Genomic DNA, 25908 nt, shown 5'->3' with positions numbered 1-25908 from the left:
TTTATTTATTTCCTTTTTTATTTATTTCTGTATTTATTTATTTGTACTTAAGTCATGTATGGTCCTCCATATCTGCGCAGGATGTGTGCAAATGACTTCTGCGCAGGATGTGCGCGCGCAGTTTTTTTTTTCTTCCCCCCCCCCCCCCCCCATTTAATTTAATTAAAAAATATATATATTTAATTTAATAATTTTTTTTATATTTAATTTTATATATATTTTTTTTTTTATTACATTTCATCATTTCTCCGCACTGGTTCAGGGGTAAATGATGCTGGTCTTCACAGGTGACTGACCTACGCAAGCCTGTAGCCGCCACCCCCCCACAGGAGATTATGTGCTTGTGTGTGTGGCTGCGGCGCTTCCTGGTTCTTCCCGGCACTACGCTGCCGGTGCGAACAGCCAAAGTATTTAACATGGGCGAGGATCATCATGATAATCAGTTCACCAATGAAAGCTTCACTATGAAAAAGTCTTTCATCACCACAAGCCGGTTGAAATAAATTGCTGGACATCGATGGTATATTAACAGAAGCAACCTTACTTTGACAGATTAGATGTTTTCTCTAGACTGAGTGGGTGAGCACTTGTGTTTGTAATATCTGTCCGACACTTTAACCTTGACCTGAAGTCTAATCAACCAAAACGACAGAAAACTAATCTAAACATTTTCAGTGGTAGAACAAATTTACAGATAAATCCCAACCCATGACAAACATTTCTTTGTGCATCATCAACCGACTTAAAGCTGCAAACTGAACAACATTTTTGCTCCAACAACCATTTTAATAAATCCCAAATCAGGGAAATCTACTATCATATACATTCAGTACACAAATTATACACATGAACATTTTTCAGATCATTAGGCAAATACTTTCAAGCAATCAGATCCCACTGGTTTATAAGAGTGGGAAGCTCATCCCACATGCATCACTTAAATACATGATATTTTACAAATGAGTACTTATGTTCTAAAATGCTGAAACCTAAAACCTTTAAATTCAATAATGGAAAAACATTCAGAGAAAAAAAAAAACATGTAACTTTATTGGAAAGAGACTAAGCAAAAAAATCTAACTTTATACAGCAGTGTAGATCTGTATTAGCGTACAGATTTTACTCCTTAACGGGAGGAGAGTGCCACACAGCAGAGCTGGTGCGTTTAAAATAACGAGGCTTGCTCTTGTAAAAGATGTTTTCCAGTTTCGGTGGTTCAATTTTCCCAAAGAAAGATTCTATGTCAGGAGGGTTGAAGTACTGCTTCATGATGATCTGCTGCAGGTTGGGACCTGGGAGGAGAAAACATGACACGGAAATTAGAACCATACAACAAACAGGTCTGTAAACATTAAAATCTTTTAGGTGTGTTAAAATATTACAACGGACTCAGCAGGTTTTGTCAATTGCAGCCTGGGATCTCTCAGGTTTAACATGAAATGATCGAATTTGCAGAATTGATCAAGTCCTGGATAACTCATTACTTTACATAGCTCCACAAGTGGGTTGAAAATGCTGCACTAGTAATATTTGCCACTGGCTCATTCTCAAACATCTTGGAAAAGGGGCTGATGATTCAATGCTTCCCACACATATTTCACACCCAGTTAGGCTAACAGCTTAATCAACCAAAGTATCACTGGTAACGGGAGCTATGATTGGCAAAGTCGTTTGACAAAACAAGGTTTTGGTTCAAATAATTAGTGGGTCTTGGGGATGTAATTTGCATGTTCTCCCCGTGTGTTTTCTCAGGGTACTCCGGCTTCCTCCCACAGTCCAAAGACATGTAGATGAGGTTTATTAGAGACTTTAAATTATCTGCAGGTCTGTGATATGCAGCCCTTGATATAATCAATTAATAGTTAAAAAAAAAATGGTGGGTGCAACAGCTGAAGCAATGTAAAAATGGGGTCTGGAGCCCTGGTACAGATGGTGTATGGATAATTGGTGGACCATTTTGGCATTTTTATTTATTATTTGTATACATCTGTTTGTGCTGTGATCAACAAAGGAGGAGACAGGCCATCCTCTGCCCAGATACAGTTACTAAACTAGGACTGGACGGTCGTTGAGTGAACCATTACCGACATTAAACTCACATCACTAAACTGACTTAATGAACAACACTATAGCAGATTGTGAAACTGGAACAACTGAACATAATGAATCATAATAAATAACAATAAAACTAATTCATCCTACCCTCAGCCCAGGACGGAATAGGTTTCCTCGGGGCAGACTCATCATCAGTAGAGTCATCACTGTTTTGGTCCATCCCATAATCTTCAGCGGTTTTGGACAATGTCAGTGGTTTGTTGCCGCCCTTTGGAGTGATGGCGTACGACTGGGGTGATTTCTGCCGAGAAGGATATCCCAAACAATTGATGAGGACGAAAGTTGCATCATGTTTTGAGATAGAGATCAATGAAATGCTATAATATAATAAAAAAAATGTACCTCAATATCCACGGTCACATTGAGGCCACCACCCTTTCCCACTGGTGTTTTCATTACAGAGTTCTGAAGAGAGTCAAGAGATTAGTGGTAAATATGTTTTCACCACGGTTCAACGTGTTCAGACAAAGCCCACACACAGATCTTTAAACAGTCAGGTAAATCATTCATGTGCATTTACACAGTCACCAACTGACAATGACAGAATATGCCCAATTATACTTCAGTTCATAGAAACTAGAAATTCATAGACTTTGCTACTTTATATTCATCGTAACAATTTGTTTATGAAGGGTTAAAAGTGAAACTTGTCTCACCTCGATATCCACAGTCACATTTAGAGCAGCAGTAGCCTTCATTACGGAGAGCAGAGAAAAATTACATCGTTATTCAGGTTTTGTGAAATTATGGAAAAAATGTCATGTGATTATTTCTGTAGGTATTGAAATATTTGGAGGATTAGTTCAAGAATATCCAGATCAATTTGCCATTTCTTAGGTTACTGGAAGAATGTTTATACAACCAAACTATATTGAAGAGTCCAAAAACCCACATTCAGCATTAAGGGTGCTCTGAGAGTCTGAATGAATCTTGTGCAACTGTGAAGAAAGTTTACCAAGTCCATTCTTACTTCTCTTCTCAGTTGACAGTTGCACATGCCCAGTATTGACTAAACATGACAGTGGCTGCATCATGGGATTCTCTGGTCTAGCTGTTTTACCAGGTTTCTGACCATTTGCTTCTCTTTAATGCAATTGACGTGTTAGTGCTTTTGTATAAGCAGCAGATGTTTGTGGTCCCCAATATCACCAGTCTCCATTTGAATACGTGCACGTTTGAGAGTTTTTCAATTTTCGGTGAACTCTTTAATGTTGCGCAGAATTGAAAAAAAAAAAGGAAAAACTTGACAGCAATAATGGATATTTACTGACCAAATTCTGAGTTTGATTCAGCCCTGTAGTGTTTATATGCATATAAAGCAGGAGTAGGGATCCGATCAGGCGTAAACAGGGCCATAGTCCCTGTGATCAGTGATGGTCGATACTACTTCAAACGATTGGTGATTGGTCCCACAAAAATTCTGATGGGAGCCCCCTTATTTAGCATCTTTAAACAATGAACTTACTATTACAATGAATAAATCCTAAAATATCTGCATTGGATAATGAATTTTCCATTTGGATAATGAGCCTCTTTAAATTAAAGATAATTAGCATTTCTGTGAGCTCTTGCTAACGTTTCACTTCAGTAGATTACATAAACCAAGTATTTTTGTCCCTGGCTGGTTTACCTGTACTTTAGCAGCCTGTTTAGCAGCAGCCTCCCTCTGTTTGACAGCTTCTCTCTCTTTAGCAGCTTTCTGCTCTGCAGCCAATCTCTGCTCCTCCTCCTGCAGGAACAAAACACACATCAACATCCAGACAATGAGCAGCAGAAATAAACTAGCTGCTGAACATCTCAATGTTTTAACTTAAAAAGGCCGTTGCAGCTCCATTGAGGTAAAGATTGACTAAAATTGATTCTCTGATATTGTGCCATTAATTAGCAATAACATACAACTAAACAGGATAAAGTTAAATAAATCATAACTTGCTACTCTACCATGTTTTAATTGTTGCTATACATACATACCAGTGTTAATTTTGGCAGCTATTTTTGATTTAGTCTTAGTCTTTTGACGAAAATGCATATTAGTTTTAGTCACCTTTTAGTCATTTTAATCCTTCTTAGTTTTAGTCTAGTTTTAGTCGACGAAAACAAATTACATTTTAGTCTAGTTTTAGTCGACGAAAACTAATTCCATTTTAGACTAGTTTTAGTCACATTTAATAGCCACATTAAACTCCTTTTCTATAAAAACATATAGCTGCAGCCTAATAGCTTAAAAATATATATTTAATTTTAAATGTGAAAACAAAAAGGGAGAGCAGGTCAGACTGGAGCCGGACACAGAAACTGAACATCGGTACAAACCAACTGCAGCTTCTGCTCTGATGAAGAAGCTGCTGCGCTGATCTCTGAGCAGCTGAGACCATAGAAACTCTGGTTTTCACTGTTTCCATAGTTAAGAAGCAGTCGGTCACTGAGAGGCTGCTCCACGAGAACGCGCTCTGCTTTCACTGTGTCTCTCTGAGCGAGTGCGCGAGGCGGGGGGCGGAGCTACGGACCGGAGCGCTATCTGGGAGCGCACAGGCACACACACACACACACACACACACAGATTCACTCGCCCGCTCCTGATACTTCATGACGGCCTGATACGATGATGTTTTAAAAATTATTGTGACTTAGTCAACCACCAACATTTTCGTCTCGTCTCGTCAACGAAAATTAAAATAGATTTCGTCATAGTTTTTATTTTCAAAGATTCGTTTTCGTTACGTCTTCGTCTCGTCTTCGTCATGGAAAAAAGGTCGTTAACGAATATATTTCGTCATCGTCTTCGTCAACGAAATTAACACTGATACATACATCATGTGAGCTCAAGTCTCCATGAAACAATGAAGGTTAAGATGATAATCATAGTAAAGCTTAGAGGCAGACTCTCCTGTAAGAGTGATCTGTATTCAGTGTTTTGATTTAAAATAGATTCTAATTCCGCTGTCATCAAATACGTGACCAAAATCGTATGTTTTGGCGACAGTATCTTGTTGCCTGACTCATCAGTTTATTTGAGTAACTGCTTTATCTTAATGCCAGAATCTCTATTTTTTTTTTAAACTGTATCTGCTCAAACAAGCAGGTGTTGGGCCGTTAAAAAGTCATCATTCAGTTAGACATTGTGAATTTTAACTTCTTACCCGTTTTCTTTTTTCCTCAAGAGCCTTCCTTTTCTCTTCCAGTTCTCTCCTCTCCTTCTCTCTCACTGCTCTCTCCAGTTCCCGCTGCAGAGCGAGAGCCTTTTCTTTTTCCACTCGCTCCCTGGGTAAGAAAATTAAATAAAGAAATTAAGTCATTGGAATTAACTCTAGAGAACTAAACTCTTTCTTGGTGTTTTCACGAGAGCAATTATTTGTTTAATACTCCGACACATACTCAAAAAAAAATTTGGCAGCTCAGTTAATTAAGTAGCTGACAGTAGTGTGAGGCCAATAGAGACAAACCTTTCAGCAGCAGCTTGTCGTTCTCGCTCCAGCTCTCTCTCTCGCTCCTGTTCCCTCTTCAGCTCCAGTGCTTTGCGAGCTTCAGCCAGTTTACGAACTCGCTGTTCCTCCTCCTCTGCCTTCTTTTTGACCAGCTCCTGCTGCCGCTTCTCTTCCTCCTGAAGTTTTAAGAAACACATACAGCATATGAGAAGCATGCTCAAGTTGTGTCATTGCAGAGGAAGTTCACAGCAGCAAAGTCATTTTTAACCCCAACATAAATTGAATTAAGTTTAAAGCTAATGAAACCTCTCTATTGTCCTCCTCACTTTGACATTGAGAAGTTTAAGAGAATCATGGTAATTTAACATGATAACTTTGACAAACAGCTTTCACTTTAGGTTCTCCATTAGTTTAACAAGGGCAGGCACTGTGGTTATTTTGGAGATATCTTTGAAAGTATTGAAAAACATCCTCTGGCAATGATAAAGAAAAAAAAAGTAGAAGAAACAAATTGGATCTGCACCGACAATTAATGTGCTTAGTCAAGCCAAGTCACTTAACAGAATTGTGTTGAAGTCAGTTACGTACATTTTGCGTAATTCTGCTAAATACCTAACAGACCAAAACATAACGTCCTTGGTGGAGGTTAATATCTCTTTCCTTCATTTGTTTATTCAACAGCTGATTTGATACCGAACTTTAACAAGCAAAGTTGTTGGTAACTCCAATTATGTTACCTTTTGCAGTTCAGGTAAATCAAGGCCCTGGCCTCTGATTGAGGACATTTGGTAAAAGGTTGGCAGCTAGACTTCAATGTGTAGTGGACTATTCTACTGACAGCCGGCCAGTGCACCCAACTACAAAAATAAGCTTTGTCTCACTGCTTGTTGAATCTTCTTCTTCCGAGCCTCTTCCTCCAACTTCTTCTTCTGCTCCACTTCCTCTTGTCGTTTCAGGACCACCTTCCTCTTGGCCTTCTCATCTGCCACGCGCTGCATGAAGAGACCAAATGTGAGACAACGAGATGGATGAGACCAAAAGGTAACTTGTATTTGGCATGAAGATATAGATTCAGACCCATGAAATGTGCTGCCCACCTTATCATTTTTCATTTCATCAATTTGAGCCATTTTCTGCTCAAATTTCTTTTTCTTTTCTTCATCCCTCTGCTCTTCTTTGACTTTGGCCTCAAACACCCTCCTCAGCCTCTCATCCCTCTTCCTGCAACACAAATTGTAAAAGTTATGATATGCTATAGGATAATAATAAGAAAGTTATAAGAAATAAATATATAAACTATACTATATGTTCCGTCAGAGAATAAACTCTGGAAGATTTTGGAACACTAACCTTTTAAGTTCATCCAGTTTCCTTCGCTTATCCTCCTCCATTTTTTTCATCCTCTCCTCCTCTTGCTCCTGCTTCTTTTTAAGTGCTTCCAGTTTTAGACGTTCTTTTGCCTGAAAAGAGACAAGGAGAGATTTTAATGAGCATTTAGAAAAATAATGTCATAAAAAACTTTACTTGGATAACAAACTAAATTCGTGACAAACTGGAAAGTGAAGTGCTGTAGTGTGAAAAACGATCACCGCCCAGAATAAACACCAAAAGCTAAAAATCCATCCAAACAGAATTTGTGCTACTATCATGTTCTTCACCAAATTGAAATGCAAGATATTTAAATACCAAATTAAAATTCAATACCCTTCTCAGTCATACCATTTGAAGAATGGTAGAAAACTAAATACAAGATTTACAATTATATATGACGTATATAATATTTATATGTATATCCCTTCCCTGCTAAAACTTTTCAGCTGTGTGCAATAAAACTTCCTACTCATATAATAAATGTATGGATCAGTTAACAGGTCAGATGGCCAAGTGTCTTGTAGAGAGTCAGAGTTCAGTTAAAAGACAAAAGTAAAGACACGAATAGACACAAATGCTGTACTAATACCTGTATTAAGGAGGTAATGACATAACCTTCAGTTTTAACTGAGTTTATAACCTCATTTGAATCAACTGACACAGGGACCAGTTTTGAAAACAACCTCCTTGAAACTTTGGGAGTTTACATTAAACGCAAGTTCGTTGTCAGGTGACTTCTGGTTAAGATGGATTTTTACTTTTCTTCTGATCCTGTGATCAAATTGTGTTTCAAAGTCCACAAACGGTGAGATTACTCAAGTTATTTAAGGTGGTTTGACGGTGGACTGTTAGACGGCAAAATAAGAGCATTGGTGACCCATGGAATCAGAGACATTATCTACTGGAAGATTGCAGTTAGGGGTGTAAATGTATATGTAACAGCCCCCTTCACACATTAATGGTGTAAAATTGCATAATGTATTTACTGTGATAATGTAGCATAGGCCTGTCTCCTGTACATAAAATGGGAAGCATATAGCCTAATTCTACACAACATTTCACTTTGAGGGATATGTCAAGGAAAGTTCCCGCTCATGTTTTCACTAAATAAAAAATTCTCTCTCAATCTTGAAACATTAACTGCCAGGATATTTATAACTGATGAATAGAAATGCAGAGGTGGGAAAGGGGCTTCTCTAAAGACTGGTGTTAAATGAGGAGATGCAACAGGATATTAGACACCATCAAGTCCCCACAACATACAGTGCTTCAACATTACACTTACCACTAAACCAACACTCAACTGAGGAGGGGAGAAAAAAACAACAACCACAGTTTCAAAGCTCAACAGAAAAGTGAAACATTAATATTCTAAAATGCAAGAACACGCACTATGCAGATGGAACAATTTTATAAGTGAGATTTCTTGTATGTTTGTTACAGAGAGACAAAGCGGAGATTATAAGGTAAGCAGTCATGTCTGTCGTTATTCATACGCACAATACTACTTCAAATTCACTGAAATACCACATCTGCTTTCGGCAAAAATATTTTCTGCCATGTTATCAACACCAATTTTAAGATGAAAGTTCAAAAACAAACAATACAATCAGAGATAAAGGATGCAGTTGTATCATATACAAGGTTCTCCCTAGAATTATATGCATTTTTGAACTGACTAAACCAAATGAACAGAAAAAAAATGTGCTGATGTCTACCACACTGGATAGAAAAATACCCTATTAGCCCCCAAAACTGCAGAAATACTATTCCTCATTTTTGGGCACAGTGCCTTGCTAATGTGTGACTGTACGGTGAAAACATGAACCTGTGTTGTGTTTTAACAAAAATGACTAATGATTAATGCGGGGGAAAAAAATCCATATTTTCAAAAAGCCCCTCATCCTCGACTCCCAGCCACCACTGCACCTAAGCCCACCAGGACCCTTGGAAAACCTTGAATAGATGAGGAAAGTTCAAATGTGTAGTTTTGCTTTGGGCTAAACTGTGAACTTACCTTGGGGTCAGCCCTCATTGGAGTGGTGTGTTTGATGAAGGACTTGATAGCAGCATTGCGGCCGAGGGAATTTGGAGTCATCATCAGCATCTGATTCTTCTGCACAGTGTGGAGAAAAGATCTCATGTTGGGCCTCACTGCCTAAATATTCAAACAAAGGAGAATATATTCAAAACCTTACTAGTTAATTAAGAATTTCTTTGAATAGAAAATTATTTTTCTATTCAAAGATCTGTGTATTTTTCATTTAGAAACATCAACACTTACACTCTGACTTTTCTTTGGGGGAGAAAACCTCTTTGTTGGACTTTCCTCCACAGTATCTGGTGCTTTACGTTTTATACTCAGACGTGACCTGGACACAGAGAAACATATTTTAGAGGACACAATACAGCTATTTTTCAAGCACCTCAACAAGCTGATTCAACTATAAAATCATTGCAAACATAAAAAATACTCTCTCCTCTGTCACTGAGGACAACTGATAAATGCTGACAGAGAGCACTCACCTTCGGCCTGACTGGGGGGTCTGGTGTTTCTCAGCAAAAACTGAAACACAAATGCAGATGTATTTAATACACGTTACATTTTGGTACACAACTGCCCAACATCCATTCATATATACTCATCAACAAGAAATATGAACTAAAATCGGACTTAACAAAAGCCAATAAAAAAAAAAATTGTGTTCTCCCACCTGTCCTCTTTTCAGGGGTGCTCACTTTGTGCTCAGAGGTAAATAATGCTGGGGGCGCCAGAGTGGGAGAGTGTGCAGCCACAGAACGAGTAATACGTGCAACAGATGGATGTAAGCTCTGGTTAGCCTGGGTAAAGATTTGTTGGATACAAAAACATCAGCTTGTCAATAAACGTAGGATCATTTCTGTTTGACACCTTATAGACAAATACATATACACACATACCTGAGGAGCTTCCTTAGCTCCCTCTGCTGCGGCATTGTCCACTGTGTCTGCAGTTACAGGCTCCCACACGCTGTAGTACAGTTTCAAATAATATGGTCAAGAAATACTTACAAATAAAAGAATTCATGACCAGTCACACGTAACTCAAACATTCAAATTCACAGTGTTAGTCACAAGCTGCTCAAATTCTAGATCAAAACTATGACAATTAACTCATTCTTTCAAATCTGTACTTACGCCTCCTTATCCTCTTCTTCACCAGAGTCCATGCAAGAGTCCTCTACAATTAAACAAGATAACCAGATGTAACATTTATCTTTGCAAAGGGCTGGTAAATTAGCCTTTTATGTATTTATGAACCAAGTGTGGCTAATTTCTTACCACTAATTTCGCTGCTACATGTGGAGCTGCCCTGGTGAGTAGAAGCCTTCCTCTTAAGCATAGAGCGGCGAGATGCACGGCGAATAGACTCCTGCGTCAAACTGTGCCGCATACCAGCCAGCGAGTGACGTAGCTTAAGAGAGCACCGCACCGAGCTCCGGCGTGAGCTCTGAGCAGCTCCAGCTATTGCAATCTTAGCAGCTGAACGGCCGGGTGAAGGCTCTGTCTCTTTAGCGAGCTCAGCAGACAAGCGCTCGGCTGAGGAGATGTTGACCACAACCTCAGGTAAGGACATCTTTGGTGGAGACTGGGCGATGCTACACATGTCATCAGGCTCCACTTCTGCATTGTTCCCCTTTTTGTTTATCTCTACATCTTCCTCCTCCAACAGCTCTGGCTTCTTGTTCTGCACCTCTTCTGTTTTGTCACTTCCACTGGGTGAATGGCTCACATCCTCTGCCACCTCTGACTTACTCTGTTTGTTTTTGCGGGTGGCACGTTTAGGTTGTGCGGATGTGCTGGCTTCAGAGGTGGAAGGACCGGGTCTGTATTCTTCTTCAACAATGAAGTTCAGGGATTTTACAGAGGAGCCACGGAGGTTACTGCGTTTTCCCTTTGAAAACCTGGACAGGAAAGGAATATTTACAATTAAAAAGGAGCATGTGTCAAATGTAGCTCCGACTAAAACCATAATGAAAGAAACAAACCTTCGCTTAGCTTGATTTTCTTCCTGACGTCCCAAAGATACACGCTTCCTGCGACTGTTCTTTTTCTGTGATGGTGTTTTGGGCATCAATTCTGGTTCAGCATTAAAATCTCTGAAATAAAAAGAAATACCTTTGTTAGTAAAATATAAAATATAACAAAGATAACAATACGGACATACAAATTGATGATGATGTAAACCTTTTAAAGAGTTTTTTTTTATTAAACGTGTTTGTAAGACATTACATCCAACCTACCTTGAGAACATCTGCTTGGCTTCTTGTTGGATCTCCTCAAGCCAAACCACGTGGACATTATCAATGTCATTGATAAATTCCTGTTTTTTGCCATCGAACATTTGCATGAGAGATCTCACCGATGTTAGTAAGTTGTTCATGGCGATGACCTGGGGAAAGATAGAGCGATTAAAATCTGGCTTGAGATGGCTAGTAACAGGAAAGTAATTTAATGCATCATCTAGACAGCAAAACAAAAGTCTCACCTGTATTAAACCCACTCAATAACGTCCAATATAATTTTTTTTACGAAAAAGGTATCTCCCATCACTATGTCTTTTGTGCTCATGTATGAAAAAAGATCTTGACGTATTAGGCAGACAACTACAGGTCATTTAAAGGTTAACACTGTTACAAGGAAACATCCCTCCCACAGAGTAAGCAACAAAAGTAAATAATACAAATGGGAGAAAAATTTGCATAAAAACTTGTATACATCACCTCGACTTTAGAGTTGGACAGTTGCCGAAAAATGAATAAGTTAACAAATGTTTGGGTTTTGAATAATGTGATGTCCTATCTGTTGACAGTACCGATGTATCACTTAACATTAATACGTCTCGTGTGTCCAACATAATAACTAAAACACTCGTGTTTTTAAGGAGCTGTTCAAAATCAGGTATTGTCCAATCAGAAGTCGAATCGGAACTAAAGATGGAGGGGGTGGGTCATTCTCTGAGAGCAATACTTTGACAATACAAGACTGTATAAACAAACTAGTGGAGAAATAAAATAATCTGCAGTTTTAATGCGTCACTTCTGCAGAAGAGGTGCAATAGTCTTTCATCGACATCTTCATTCTATACTGCTCTCGTCTCTGATGTGTGCGCGGTGCATGCGCACTGACTGGTTAAGCCGGAGGGACATTTGAAAACAATGTGGTCGACATTGACAGAACCGTCTTCGACGCGGACACACATCGTGTCACAACAAAAACAGAGATCTCTCCCCGAACAGATAGCCCCACGTTGTATCTACACACTGTTAATTGAATAGCTTAACTCCATCCTAGTAACATGTTAGCTTAGCTGACTTAGAAATAAAAGAGATCATCAGGAAACACAAAAACCTAAAATCCTGTTAAAAGCCATCAGATACTGTGACACGTTAAGAGACACACAGAGATAATTTAACCGAGTTTCATGTATACGGTTTGATTGGCTTACAACTGCTCTGCTGTTTAGATGTTGCTACGATGCTAGCTAGTGAGCTAGTTAACGCTAACGTCGTGTTTTAACCGTTACCTTTGATGTTGGCGATCCTGGGGGTAAAAATCCGATGCTCGCTGCTCCGCTAAGTTAAAAACCAGAACTATCTCATACTGACGTAAAAACGCGCGCGTTGAAGTGAAGCAGAATCCACTTTGCTTTACAGCTCGTGTAAACTCTCTCCACACCACGAACAGGAACAGCAGCCCTTCGCCCACTGACCCGCTGAAACCGTTTAACTGATTCAAAACCTCAGCAGCCAATCGCCTGGCTCTGTACCCAGGAAGTCGTTCGATTTGTGGATGGGGATTGTCTGAAGAGGCGGAGCTCGCTGTTTAGATGCATAGGGAGGAGTGGTGCGGAGTCTACAGCGGTCTACGCGTGAGAACAAAACGTGCAAACCCAACAAAAGACCAGGGCGGAGTTACAGCGCTGCCACGATTTAAATCGACCACTCGATGTGTGGCAGGATTTCCTCCGCCCCGCCCATCCCACTCAAACCATAGACAAAAAGATCACATCAAACACACAAACACACAAACACTTACAGCAAATCTGAAGCTGAACAATGTCACGTTTTTTGCAGTGAGTATAAATGTGATGACCTCGGTCTGTGCTTTGTCCCATTGTCTTTCTCCAGGGTAACTAACAGACAGGATGTGTGATGACAACATCAATAAGTGGTGGTTCAGTTTACCAATGTTAAATAAACACTCTCTGTGTCCTGACGGCTGTATACACGGAAGGTTAATACACACAAATAGACCAAAAACAAGGACTTTGTAAGAACATCACCAATTTTACAAAATAAGCACTAGGCTGCCTTACTGTCACCCTTACTGTCTATGTTTATCTTATTTAATATATTGTTTTACATCTTATATTTTAAGTTTTATTTCTGTGCACTGTTTTCCCCTTTCAAAAAACAAACACTTACATCTGCTGTACCAGAATTTCAAAGGCTTTGTTAGGCGAATGCACAACTTTGAATAGCTTTAGTTATTATACTCTTACCTTGGTTACGTGGGTATTTCAATCACCTTGTCTTTAAAATATTTGTAATGTCAAATACCACATTAGCACATACTTCTTTACAGTGACAGCTTATTTTTGACCTATTTTGACCTTTTATTATTCTTATGCTCTTGTATTTGACTGTTTTGTGTGCTGCTGGATCTTCACAAAATTCGATACACATGTGTATCATGACCAGGCAAACAAAAAAGTTCAGAGGTACAATTGGAAAAACGCAACATGAAGACTGCTATTTTGCATTTAGTGGCCATTTTGGCCATATTCCACATTTTTACTTTGAGGGAACTTGTACCAGGGCCCACATCACATCAATTTCAAATTGAGATGAGTGTCATCACAACAAGATGGAGATACAAACTAACTCAAAGATCAAATTTTTCGTCACACGGTGTGACCGTGGCGTGGCGTCAAAGTTTGATTACAAGCCAATAAAACACGATGTTCTTTATCACGGACATACATTCACTATGAATCTTTTGATGCTGAGCCGTAAACAACAACTACACTCCTGCAGTGTCAGTGGTCATAGATTAAAGAAATCTGGAGTTGTGCATGTGAACTGCTCACCTCCTGATTTAATTGTATCTACTTGAGTGTTTTCTTGAGATGCAATGCGTTTAGCTCTCAGGGCCACCATAGTATTGCTTGCATGCTTATAGCTTGTAAAACCACAAAAGCCGGAAACAATATGAATATATTTCATGAACAATTGGTTCATAGTTTTGTCACATGGCATATTATAAAAATAAGTAGCTTATTCTTAGTGTTGTATAGATGATGCAAGTAAATTGCAATAAATGTTTGTAGACCACTGTGTTGTGAATTTAATGTGTCTCAAACATTTTCTTTTCATTACCACAAACAAGCAGTGTTTTGTTTTTTTTAAATGAGCCGGTCCTACAGCCCCAACACTGACCAGACAGAACATCCACTACACTTCATTTTTCATATTTCTCTTCTAATCTCATCATCTCATTTTCGTCAGCTTATCCGGGGTCGGGTCGCGGGGGGAGCAGCTCAAGCAGGGGGCCCCAGACTTCCCTTTCCCGGGCCACATTGACCAACTCTGACGGGGGGATCCCGAGGCGTTCCCAGGCCAGTGTTGAGATATAATCTCAACACTGGCTCCCACTGAGAACAAAACTGACTGGCTGCCGAGGACACAAACACAGCTCTCGCTTTGGGAGTACAGGGATTGGATGGCCCTGAGGATAGACCCCCTTACCCCATACTCCCGCAGCACCTCCCACAGTTTCTCCCGGGGGACCCGGTCATACGCCTTCTCCAGATCCACAAAACACATGTAGACCGGATGGGCATACTCCCAGGCCCCCTCCAGGATCCTTGCGAGAGTGAAGAGCTGGTCCGTAGTTCCACGTCCGGGGCGAAAACCGCATTGTTCCTCTTCAATCTGAGGTTCGACGATCGGCCGAACCCTCCTTTCCAGCACCTTGGAGTAGACTTTACCAGGGAGGCTGAGAAGTGCGATACCCCGGTAATTGGTACACACTCTCTGGTCCCCTTTTTGAACAGGGGAACCACCACCCCGGTTTGCCACTCCTTTGGCACTGTACCCGACTCCCACGCGATGTTGAATAGGCCTGTCAACCATGACAGCCCCTCAACACCCAGAGCCTTTAGCATTTCTGGCTGGATCTCATCAATCCCTGGGGCTTTGCCACTGCGGAGATGTTTGACTACCTCAGTGACCTCCACCAGGGAAATTGATGACGAAACACCATCAACCTCGAGCTCTGCCTCCAACATAGAGGGCGTGTTATTCGGATTCAGGAGTTCCTCAAAGTGTTCCTTCCAACGTCCGACAACCTCCTCAGTTGAGGTCAACAGAGTCCAATCCTTACTGTACACAGCTTGGATGGTTCCCCGTTTCCCCCTCCTGAGGTGCCGGATAGTCTTCCAGAAACACTTTGGTGCCGACCGAAAGTCCTTCTCCATGGCCTCTCCGAACTTCTCCCACACCCGCTGCTTAGCCTCCGACACGGCAGCAGCTGCAGCCCTTCGGGCCTGTCGGTACCCTGCAACCGAGTCAGGAGTCCTCCAGGATATCATATCCCGGAAGGCCTCCTTCTTCAATCGGACGGCTTCCCTGACCACCGGGATCCACCACGGTGTCCGAGGGTTACCGCCCCTTGAGGAGCCTAAGACCCTGAGGCCACAGCTAGCCGTTGCAGCTTCAGCAATGGAGGCTTTGAACACCGCCCACTCCGGCTCAATGCCCCCAACCTCCACAGGAATGCCAGAAAAACTCCGCCGGAGGTGTGAGTTGAAGATACCTAGGACGGGGGCCTCCTCCAGACGTTCCCAGTTCACCCGCACTACTCGTTTGGGCTTACCAGGTCTATCCGGAAATTTCCCCCATTCCCTGATCCAACTCACAACCAGATGGTGGTCGGTTGACAGTTCCGCCCCTCTCTTTACCCGAGTGTCCAAAACATGCGGCCTCAGATCAGATGACACGATCACAAAATCGATCATTGATCTTCGGCCTAGGGTACTCTGGTACCAGGTACACTTATGAGCACCCTTATGTTCGAACATGGTGTTTGTTATGGATAATCCATGACTAGCACAGAAGTCCGATAACAAACGACCGCTCGGGTTCAGATCAGGGAGGCCGTTCCTCCCCACCACGCCTCTCCAGGTGTCTCCATCGTTGCCCACGTGGGCGTTGAAGTCACCCAGCAGAACTACGGAGTCCCCTACTGGAGCCCCATACAGGACTCCATTCAGGGTCTCCAAGAAGGCAGAGTACTCTGAGCTGCTGTTTGGTGCATACGCACAAACAACAGTCAGAGTTTTCCCCCCTACAACCCTTAGGCGCAGGGAGGCGACCCTCTCGTCTACCGGGGTAAACTCCAACACCGCGGCGCTCAGCCGGGGATTTATGAGTATCCCCACACCCGCCCGGCGCCTCACGCCCTTGGCAACTCCGGAGAAGAATAGAGTCCAACCCTTATCCAGGAGTACGGTACCAGAGCTGAGACTGTGCGTGGAGGTAAGCCCCACCAGATCTAACTGATAGCTCTCCACCTCCCTCACAAGCTCCGGTTCCTTTCCCCACAGCGAGGTGACGTTCCACGTCCCCAGAGCCAGCTTCTGCCGCCCGGGTCTGGTCCGTCGAGACCCCTGACCTTCGCTGCCACCCATGTGGCTGCGCACCCGACCCCAACGGGTCTTCCCACAGGTGGTGGGCCCATGAGATGAAGAGAGGGGGGGTGCCACGTAGTTTGTTCGGGCTGTGCCCGACCGGGCTCCGTGGCAAACCCGGCCACCAGGCGCTCGCCATCGAGCCCTCCGTCTGGGCCTAGCTCCAGACGGGGGGCCCGGGCTTCCTCCGGGCCGGGTCACATCTCCTCTTTTTCCGATATTCATTGAGGCTTTTTGAACCATTCTTAGTCTGGCCCCTCACCTGAGACCACTCTGCCATGAGAGACCCTACCAGGAGCACAAGGCTCCAGACAACACAGCCCTCAGGTTCACAGGGACACGCAAACCTCTCCACCACGATAAGGTGATGGTTCCATTAAATCAAAAATCCATGTGCATACTGCTCTGTGACAGAGCTATGATCAGAAAAACAAACAGAATTCACATCAACCTTTATTAAATTTTGTACATTTTGGTCAAGTTAATGTCAGCATACAGCACACCAGCAGCGTAGATATAAAATAGCTTGCTCAACAGGTTTTTTATTATGCACAATTGAAATGATGAGGAGGAGCAGGGATTCCTGTTTTACAAAGGCCAGCAGGAAGACACCGAAGGAAGTTTACAAACGCAGCCAGGTTCCCGAGGAAGAGTTACTGGCTTCCCTGAAAATAGAGACGCACGTGAGTGAATTCATATTAAACTGTTAGTGGATAATTCTTACGACTTCACTTTAACAAAGCTATTTAGTAAATATGAAAGATATACATTTCTAGGGCTGGAAAATAGTATACACATGCAGTTTAGGACCTAGCCTATGATTACCTTTCTCATTATTGGTCTTATATCCAAATTAACCTCCTGTGAGGGGCCTGGGGTAAACATTTAAAAAAACAGTTCCCTAGACACAAACCCGTAATCTAGAGCTGGAGACAATTTGGCAAGTTCGCCAAAGTTTTAGTATCACCTTAAGTATGAATATTTTGAGTTTTTAACTATTCTGATATACATAATTTTGGAGTTTTTTAAAGTTGGTCAAACAAATATGGGTGTAGTTTATTCTTTCACTGATAGTTTAAACACTGAGCAAGCAATCCATTATTAAAGAAATAACTTCACATCCATTTAGAATACTGTACTACATAGTAAACTATGATGGAATAAAGTGACCTTACACCAAGGTTTTCTGTGTTTTAGTTGACTCATATAAATTGAGCATGTTGATAAAATGCAACTTTACAAGTAATGATCTCAATAAAATAACATAATTAAATATGATTTGGGGACAGGGTGCTTCTTAAAGACAGGAAGCCCACAAGATGGAGAATTGTACTTTAGTGGTGTATATTTAAAAAAGACTTGAAGTTAATTGAATAATGAAGACAGTAATAGAATAGAGTAAACATGGGGCCATCGGGAACTTTCCACGTGGAGTAATCCAGTCTTGATTGAACTGTTTCTTGTGTTGTCAATCAAATACAATATCCTTCAAGGCCTTGTGTACTATAGTCATTGAGTTTATGAATATACTGTTTGGTTCAGGAGGTGAAATGTGACGCTCTATATTATTAGTATACAACAGAAACAGTTTCTTGGTTTGTGTGTCACCTGGTGTGAGAGGGATTTTTTCTCCTGATGCCTTCAGGACCACCTGTAGATCGTGGGGCTTAGCGCTGCCATCGCTCCTTGTCTGTTTCCTCACTATGATACAAACTTCATCTTTTCTCAGCAGCCAGTCCATCTGATTCCCAAGGTAGTTGACACCCCGAAGACAGAGCTCAGAAATGTCATTGGGAAGAATTGGGGAAAAGGCCAAACATTCCTTCTGAACTCTGTTGAAAAAAAAAACACAGACAAACTGTATCACTGTGTACGTGCTGCGTTCGTTCTGATGTGTTTCTTCATAGTGTGTTACCTGAAGCCAGTGTAACCAAACAGCACAGCTTGCAGGAATCCTCCCATACCCGTGAGAAAGTTGACTGCACCAGAGCCATCTGTTGATTCACTCCACACCTGAGAGGAGAGATAATCACACAATCACTCAGTATTCAGATCAGAGTTTGACTACTAGTACTCATATTAGTATAAGTATACTGTGGGTGTGAGCATCAGAGGGATACCTGGAACGGGCCCTGGATGTTGCTGAAGCACTTTTCAAGTAAACGTTGGGCTCTCTCAGCCTCCCCCAGCTCCAGCCAGCCGATTGCAAACATCCCCTTAGATGCAAGAAAAAATAAAATAAAACCACATGAACCAAAAGCAATGATCAAATAATGGACCCTGTATTTGTAATCATTAAGTCACCCACATATAATAAGGACAGTAAACAAGTACATAAATGTACAAGTACAATCAATTTCATTTCACTTTATGATACTACACTACATTTCAGAGCGGTATATTGAAGTTTTACGACATTTATCTGTCGGTAGTTACTTTACAAATAAAGAATTGACAAAAAACATCAAATTCATAAAATAAAAATGTATTATCGGATAAAGAATAAACGTCCCCTCACCAGATACATCACATAGATCAGTATTAATAACCAGACAATACAAGATACCACATGGACAGCAACAATAAAATAAGTGTGTTTACCTTTGGTAGTTTAAAGTAAAACCAATGCATGTGTCTATAAATTGCACACAGGTGTCAGCTATGATATAATGGTGTATCCCAAATATATGTAAAACATTAACACAGAAGTAGAAATTACTCATTCAATTTGTTAACTAACACAGTAATATCGTGACAAATACCTAGTTTGCCTCAGTATTGAGTTGAGATTGTGTGTCACTGCACACATTTGAAAGAGTACACAATTCAATTTAAGTTAAAAGTTCTATAGCATCACTTTAAGTGCATATTGCTGTTGATATAAAATTGTAATATCTAATAAAGTTAACCACAATACTACACACTGTGTCTTACCCATGTCATCGCTGGACCTTCAGGGTCTGTCACTGGCTCGTATGCCTCTAGATCATTCCTTCTGATCTCGGCAGACATTGGCAAACCAAGAGGATAACCCAGCATCACCGTGTCTGCCTGCTTCACTGGTTGACCTTTGATGGGTACAACAGACAGTCTGATGTGAAGTCACAAGCACTCGGCATATTCTGAAGTGGGTTAGAGCCAGAAAGGTGCAAAAACAAACCTTTAACGTAGCCATCGAACTCAGGGTGGTACTGGGATTCTGTGTCAAACGGTATCTTGATGTGCTCGGCCACTTCTTTCCATTCCTTCGGTGAAGGGTGTTGGAGGAGATCGGCCAACTCTACAGCAAACTGCAGACTGACACATGACTAACGTTTTGTATTATTAGTATTAACAAGTTCATATGCAAAGAAGGGAAAAACTGAAATACCAGTACCTGAATTTGGCCACCGTGTTTGTGAACACAGAGTTGTTGACATTGTAGTAATACTCATCAGGCGGCATTACACCTAAACAGGGCATCAAAAAGAAATGCTTCATATATGTGTAAAAAGCATATTCAGTGACATTTCATGATTATTAAACAGTTAAGTTAGACACAAGGTGTATCATCTATTTAGCTATTCAAAATGTACCATTTCAATTTACCATTTAAAAATCCATGATTACAGAGGGGAAAAAACAAGTTCATCAACACAAATAGAAACTTTAAAGTATCAGATATTACAAAATAAAACAAAATCAAATAAAGCAAATTAAATAAAAAGGTGTCAACATTAAAAAATTCATTTAAAAATTACGTTCTGCTTCATTGTAGACGTCTTTTGGTGAGATAGTGAGTTTTTGCGATGGCGAATAAGTAGCATTTTGCTTTGATTGAAGAATTCTCCTGATAGCAGTGTCAAACTAAACACATTCTCTCCATGTCTTATCTTTCTACTAATGCTCTTTACCTAGGAGATGGTACTTCTGGTCCTCAGGGCTCCATGTTACTCTAGAAACCCAGTAATCAGCCACACCGTATATCACCTCACTGCCCTTGGCCTCTCTGAACATGGACAGATCCTGTAACAAAGAGCTCAGTTAACACTTTCCCTACAGTGTGAGACGACGTGATGATGCAAGGGGAGGAAGGAGTTTACCTCACTGAGGTAGAGATAGTGTTGGAAGGCCAGGGTGACGTCTCCATTGATGTGAATCTCTTGGTTTCCATAGATGTCCTCTGGACACACCTCCCGCCCCGACACAGCACTCTCCCATGGGAACTTTATTCCCTGTAATGATGTTAAGATTTTGAATAGTTTTTTTCTCTGCTAGCCCAAATATTTGATGCTTATGTGTTGTTAATACAGCTTTGTTTGATGGTACAAAAACAGGGTCAAATGTCATGATTGACAGCTGAGACTGATCGGTGGGACCTCGATAAAGTGGCTGCACACCCCGATCACTACTACACAGATAAGGGCTCCAAAATGACATCATCAGCGCACGATGGCAGCTCTCATCTTAAATATTTTGTCTTCACTTTTGTACAGTGGGACGAAGAGGAAATACATTATACATCTTTATATACAGTAATTTGTTTATATCATAATTGGTACTTGGAATATAGTAATTAAAATGCTTATATGGGAAAATATTATAGTTGGTTCTTTGCCATGCACACTGTCCTCAGACTTTCAGAACTGTTCCCAGTATAAAACTACAAAGACCAACTCCTCTTTTTTCCTTCACTGAACACATTTTAAGCTGTGTGTGTGTGTGTGTGTGTGTGTGTGTGTTTATCAAGTAAGAGCACAGTGAGCTTTTAGTGAAGGCAGAAGGGCTGCAATGTGTGATACTGATCATCGTCATCATACCTTGTAGCCTTGCTTTTGGGCATTGTCTTTAGCGCCATCTATAGTCCTCACCCTGTACTCCAGCACAGATCGGGCTAACTTGGGGTAGAAAAGGGCGATCCCAGGATACATCCACATGTCCTGTCACATCAGAGTCATTGGGTGAAACATTAATCATACGATAAATCAAAATAACATGTATGTAGGCATAAATTGCCACCAGCCTTACCTGGTCCCAGAAAACATGGCCCCAGTAGTCCTGACCATCCCCACCATTAGACAGCCCGCCTGGACTGACTCCCCCAAAAGAGCTGGAGGTGTCGTGTATGTTGGGGAAGGCGCTGAGGAGGTAGAACATGCAGCCGATCAGAGCCTTGCAGAGGCTCTCTGACCCTGACACCTCCACCTTGCTCTGGAGCCACAGCTCTTTCCAGGCCTCCTCGTGAGACGGACGCAGGTCACCAGTTGCAATCAGATTTAGGCCCTCATCGAAGTTGGCCTGAGCAGAGTTTAAATCATTGGCCACCACCAGGATGAAGCCCCAGCGGGCCTGGCTCTGCTCTGGAAGCAGCGTCAGGGTCTCAGGTATGGAGGTCCAAATAAGGTGAACAGTGGCACAGGAGCCTCCAGGGATCTCAGCAGTGGACGTCTGTCCATGGATGTGCCTGGAAGAGGGGACAATAGACCCCATATAAGATCACACTACTAAACAGAAAAATAGAAGTATTTTACATGTATTTTGTAAACCGTACCTTCCTCCTTTATAATCAGGGCCAGCCTCAAAAGCAATGTCTTTGCTCTGAGGTGTGAACGAGCTGACTAGCTTAACAGTAACTGGCTCCTCTGCCGTCCCCTGCCGCACCAACGAAACCTCCATCACCATCAGGTTGGGGTAGTATCGATGTGAATATAAAGACTGTGAGGCAGTCACACTGCCCGAGCTCAGAGTGTGAGTGAAAATGCCTGAACGAGAAAACGAGACGGTTAACAGTGATGCATCTTCTCAACTTGAGATCAGCAGGGACACAGATGTTTTTCCAATTAGAGGTTCTCACCTGTGTTTGTGTCCAAACTGTATGAGTGCTGGGCAGGTTCCTCTGTCTCGGCTTTAACGCCCAGAGGGCAGGGGACATCTGCCCGGTGGCAACGTCCGCCTTCCCCGTTGTACACGCCGCCCATGTGCATGATGTTGTTGTACACCCTCCAGCCCAGGAGCCCGTTGGCCAGGGGAGGGAGGAAGCGCCGGTCACTGGGCAGAACGTCAGTGGAGAAGATGTAAGGGTCTGAAAGGCTGGACATGGCGAGGAGGGGGTTTCTGATCGGAGTCTTTTCCAGGGCAGTCAGGGGTTGATGAGAGGCTCCCAGGAGATGATGAATGTGCAGTTATGTTACTCACTGTGGGGCATGAGAACATTTCTATTTTGACAGCAGTTTTCAATTTGCACTATTATTCCCCTTTACTGAGATTACATGCTATATTCTTGCACATGCGCAGGTGAGAGACATTCGATAATTTCTTTGAATAGACACACACACACACTTTTAACAGGTTCCTGCTGGTCAAGTCTAATTGTAGATTGAAATACTTTGACACTTGTGTGTCACATAACGTGTCTACATGTCATCCTGAGACACTGCGCAGAAAGCTGGAGTGAAAAATTTGCCACTCACTAAACAAATACAGAAATTCCCCAAATCCAATCACTGCATAAATTTTTCCTTCTTATTTAACCATGTCTGAAATGTGGTTTACTTAGAAGACATGAATTGGACAAAATAAAAATAAATACACAGTTAAGAGTCAGTCTAAACAGCTGCAGGCCTCAAAACACATCCACCAGAATCCCCTCAACAACACTCCTACAGTGGGGATGTGTCAGTCTCACATGAGCAGGAAGAAGCATCTGATCCTGCAACAAAGACAACAACAAAAAAAGAGAGAGAAAAACGAATCTGCAGGAGTTCCCAAACCGCTTGTTCTTGACATTTTAACCTTCAAAACACAGCTGATGTGCTGTATTTACTTTTCTTACAGTTCATATTTAGACAAAGCAAAGAAAATCAACTTCCAAGTTGGTCGAGTATCATGAGTGTGGGAGGTCCTGAAGCTCAGGGGCTGTATGGAAAACCTGGACCTGACCTTTGGTCTGCTGGAAAACATGGAATGGAAGAATGTGAAGGATGAGGCACGGGCTGTGCGAAGGACACCACCACTTCATACCTAAAACACTCATTTCATTCTGTTTAAAATCAAATCACATTATATATGTTCAAAAAGCTTCTTCTACATTATAAACACACCGTTTTGTGTGCGTGTGTGTGTTGGCTAGTTGGTTTAAACAGCCATGTCTCGTTCGAGGTGGCAGTATCTGCCACCTCATACTTACTTACCTACATATTCATAATGACCACAGCCACTTGGCAGAGACAGGAGAAATAGTCTCCAGGTCACAGTGAGAGTGTTTACATTTTCATCCCTTCTTTCCAAGAATCACCACGTCACTCTCTCAAAACTAAATCATGTCATCTCTCTCCCGCTCACCGCTCGCTCCATAAATTCTCCCTCGTGGTTTTTTATATAAGATATTAGATTATTATTTTACTCCTACCCACACTGATGTTTCCTTCTTGCTACCAGGCATTTAATGACTTGCTTCCATTGTAAATCATCTATTTTTATGATTTATTCTCTTCTTAAATTTTTTTTAAAACTCAGTTTTACCTGATAAATGATAAGTTTATAATTTACATTTCTATTAACTTTTGGTGGTTGGTTGGTTTCTTGTTTGTTCAATGTATAATAATAATTTTTTGTGTCTCCTTTATTAAAACACGAACAATAGATATGCTATTGATGTCCCATTATTACTGTAAATGAGGAATATAAGATACATTGTGTTCTTTCAGATCTTTCAGGCCAGAGACCCCAAATCTGTTTCCCATTTGGTGCAGGAGTCTCTACAATGATCTATGGTATCAAAAGCTGCGGTGAGATGCAGTAAAGAGGAGCACTGAGGTGGAGTCTGGATCCAAAGAAAGCAGAAAATCATTTACAACTTTAGTACGTGTTGTTTCAGTGGAGTGACAGGCCCTTGGGCGGACTGCTAAGTCCAGAAAGATTCCTGTTAGAAAAGAGGCCTGAAAGCTGCTGAGTCCCAACTCTCTCCAGAAGTTCTGAAAAAACAATGGAGGAGTTTGATTCTCAATATTATCTAGAGACTCGGGATCAAGGTGTGATTTCTTCATGATAGGTTTAACCATGACAACCTTAAAGCTGGTGCATACGGAACATCACTGATTAATCAACAATATTCAGCACGGTACAGTAGCCAGAGATCTTAGGGGAGAGGAGATGTCAGATATAGATGCTTTAATATGTCTGGGACTAAACATAATGTTCACCTAGTTCTGCTGCAGAAGCCTGAGGAGCTGGTTTTGTATCCAATTCAATACCATATCTCTGGAGTTCTTCATTAAATGAGCGTGTGGGGAAAACATCAACTGAAATAATACAATCAAATTTACAAGACAGGGCCTGACGATTAGGCAAAAGAAGTCACTTTAATGCTGTGATAAAGTCAGTACTTTAGTGCTACAGTGAATATTAAACTAAATCAATCAATACACCAAGTTATTACACACAAACAACCTGGAGCCTGACAGGCAACTGAGGATTTGGGTCTTTGAGGCAGTTGCCCACCATTTTCTTTTGGTAACCAAGCCTTAGTTAGAGTATTGTCTGAGGTTTAAATTGTTCTAAAGTTGTCAAAAACAAAACAAAAAACAATTCTGCAATGGAGAAGTCCGATTTGTCTTTTCAGCTGTGGCATTGGACGAGTTGCACCTCTTGGTGGTGCTGAGGAGCCATATGTGCAGCGTCTGGCATCATGCCGGGGTCAGAGCCACAAACCTTGGGAAAAGCAGTGCTTTGTCCATATAAGGCTGCAATCCATCCGCTTCCCTCTTCCTCCCCAGCTCCCTTCCTCTGTCTTTCTCAGACCTGAGGGATATTTACAGAGAGAGCGTCTCAGCCAGCCGGCCCTTCCTTATTAGGAGCTCAGCTTGTTGTCAGTGCTTCTACCCTGCAAGACAGTGGTCCATCTCTACGTCTCAGATGAGACAAACAGATGGATGGCTGGTGCTAACGCCACTTAAGCTCAAAATGGACAAGAGAACTCCTACAGCCACACGCCTACACAACACTCATCCAGCATGTGTAATGGCAAATTTCTTTCATGTTAGTCAAATCAGTCATGATGTACAGTACATCTGGGAGCAGCAGCAGATTAACATTACAGTCCTAACATACTGTTAATACATTTGTGTTGCCCCGTTTCCTCGGCTGGTGTGCGAGCATCGCAGCATTGGAGCTGTTCTGTCCCCGTCCCCCCCCCCCCCCCATGTAGAACATCTGGCTACCAGAGAAAACTAGCTGACACAGTTCATGCAGGGATGATACAGCAAAGTGTAGATGGAGCAGAAAAAC

At 41.7% G+C, this 25908-nt stretch overlaps 2 protein-coding genes across 6 annotated transcripts; both read right to left on the bottom strand.

The window, feature by feature from the left end:
* Positions 1 to 765: 765 nt before the first annotated feature.
* Positions 766 to 12718, bottom strand: incenp (inner centromere protein). 2 transcript variants are annotated; one of them, XM_053426136.1, is made up of 20 exons: positions 12478 to 12718; positions 11195 to 11343; positions 10940 to 11050; positions 10233 to 10855; positions 10089 to 10131; positions 9852 to 9921; positions 9626 to 9752; positions 9438 to 9477; positions 9196 to 9283; positions 8929 to 9027; positions 6891 to 7000; positions 6638 to 6761; positions 6422 to 6532; positions 5559 to 5716; positions 5256 to 5376; positions 3746 to 3844; positions 2772 to 2807; positions 2458 to 2520; positions 2203 to 2356; positions 766 to 1292 (listed from the first exon to the last, which is right to left on the bottom strand). In XM_053426136.1, exons 2-20 carry the CDS (start codon positions 11332 to 11334, stop codon positions 1120 to 1122), a joined length of 2490 nt encoding a protein of 829 aa, XP_053282111.1. In that variant the 5' UTR covers positions 11335 to 11343; positions 12478 to 12718; the 3' UTR covers positions 766 to 1119. The 2 variants fall into 2 exon arrangements, with proteins under 2 accessions (XP_053282111.1, XP_053282109.1); XM_053426134.1 differs by having other exon boundaries at positions 8929 to 9069; positions 12478 to 12717.
* Positions 12719 to 17084: 4366 nt separating this feature from the next.
* pgghg (protein-glucosylgalactosylhydroxylysine glucosidase) lies at positions 17085 to 23539 on the bottom strand. 4 transcript variants are annotated; one of them, XM_053426132.1, is made up of 15 exons: positions 23456 to 23539; positions 23309 to 23332; positions 22478 to 22817; positions 22175 to 22385; positions 21652 to 22087; positions 21444 to 21563; positions 20727 to 20858; positions 20538 to 20649; positions 20021 to 20093; positions 19805 to 19941; positions 19579 to 19712; positions 18765 to 18860; positions 18560 to 18657; positions 18253 to 18476; positions 17085 to 17309 (listed from the first exon to the last, which is right to left on the bottom strand). In XM_053426132.1, the coding sequence occupies exons 3-15, from the start codon at positions 22719 to 22721 to the stop codon at positions 17233 to 17235; spliced, it is 2094 nt and encodes a 697-aa protein (XP_053282107.1). In that variant the 5' UTR covers positions 22722 to 22817; positions 23309 to 23332; positions 23456 to 23539; the 3' UTR covers positions 17085 to 17232. The 4 variants fall into 4 exon arrangements, with proteins under 4 accessions (XP_053282107.1, XP_053282106.1, XP_053282105.1 ...); XM_053426131.1 differs by having other exon boundaries at positions 23213 to 23332; positions 23456 to 23530; XM_053426130.1 differs by having other exon boundaries at positions 23213 to 23530.
* Between the last annotated feature and the right edge of the window lie 2369 nt (positions 23540 to 25908).

Source organism: Pleuronectes platessa, chromosome 7 (genome assembly GCF_947347685.1).
Source record: "Pleuronectes platessa chromosome 7, fPlePla1.1, whole genome shotgun sequence".
NCBI classification, from domain to species: domain Eukaryota; kingdom Metazoa; phylum Chordata; class Actinopteri; order Pleuronectiformes; family Pleuronectidae; genus Pleuronectes; species Pleuronectes platessa.
The sequence above is the reverse complement of the archived record's forward strand: the minus strand, read 5'-3'. Positions and strand labels throughout refer to the sequence as shown.

What these genes read in the sequence shown, in the direction of transcription:
- incenp (XM_053426134.1), bottom strand. Translation starts at nt 11,334, where the DNA reads ATGAACAACTTACTAACATCGGTGAGATCTCTCATGCAAATGTTCGAT. An exon ending in ATGTGACTGTGGATATCGAG is followed by an intron (nt 2,521 to 2,771) that starts GTGAGACAAGTT and finishes GACTCTCTTCAG; the next exon opens with AACTCTGTAATGAAAACACC. An exon ending in TATTCCGTCCTGGGCTGAGG is followed by an intron (nt 1,293 to 2,202) that starts GTAGGATGAATT and finishes TTCTCCTCCCAG; the next exon opens with GTCCCAACCTGCAGCAGATC.
- pgghg (XM_053426132.1), bottom strand. Translation starts at nt 22,721, where the DNA reads ATGTCCAGCCTTTCAGACCCTTACATCTTCTCCACTGACGTTCTGCCC. An exon ending in CAGTTTGGACACAAACACAG is followed by an intron (nt 22,386 to 22,477) that starts GTGAGAACCTCT and finishes TTTCTCGTTCAG; the next exon opens with GCATTTTCACTCACACTCTG. An exon ending in GTTCGATGGCTACGTTAAAG is followed by an intron (nt 19,713 to 19,804) that starts GTTTGTTTTTGC and finishes TACCCATCAAAG; the next exon opens with GTCAACCAGTGAAGCAGGCA.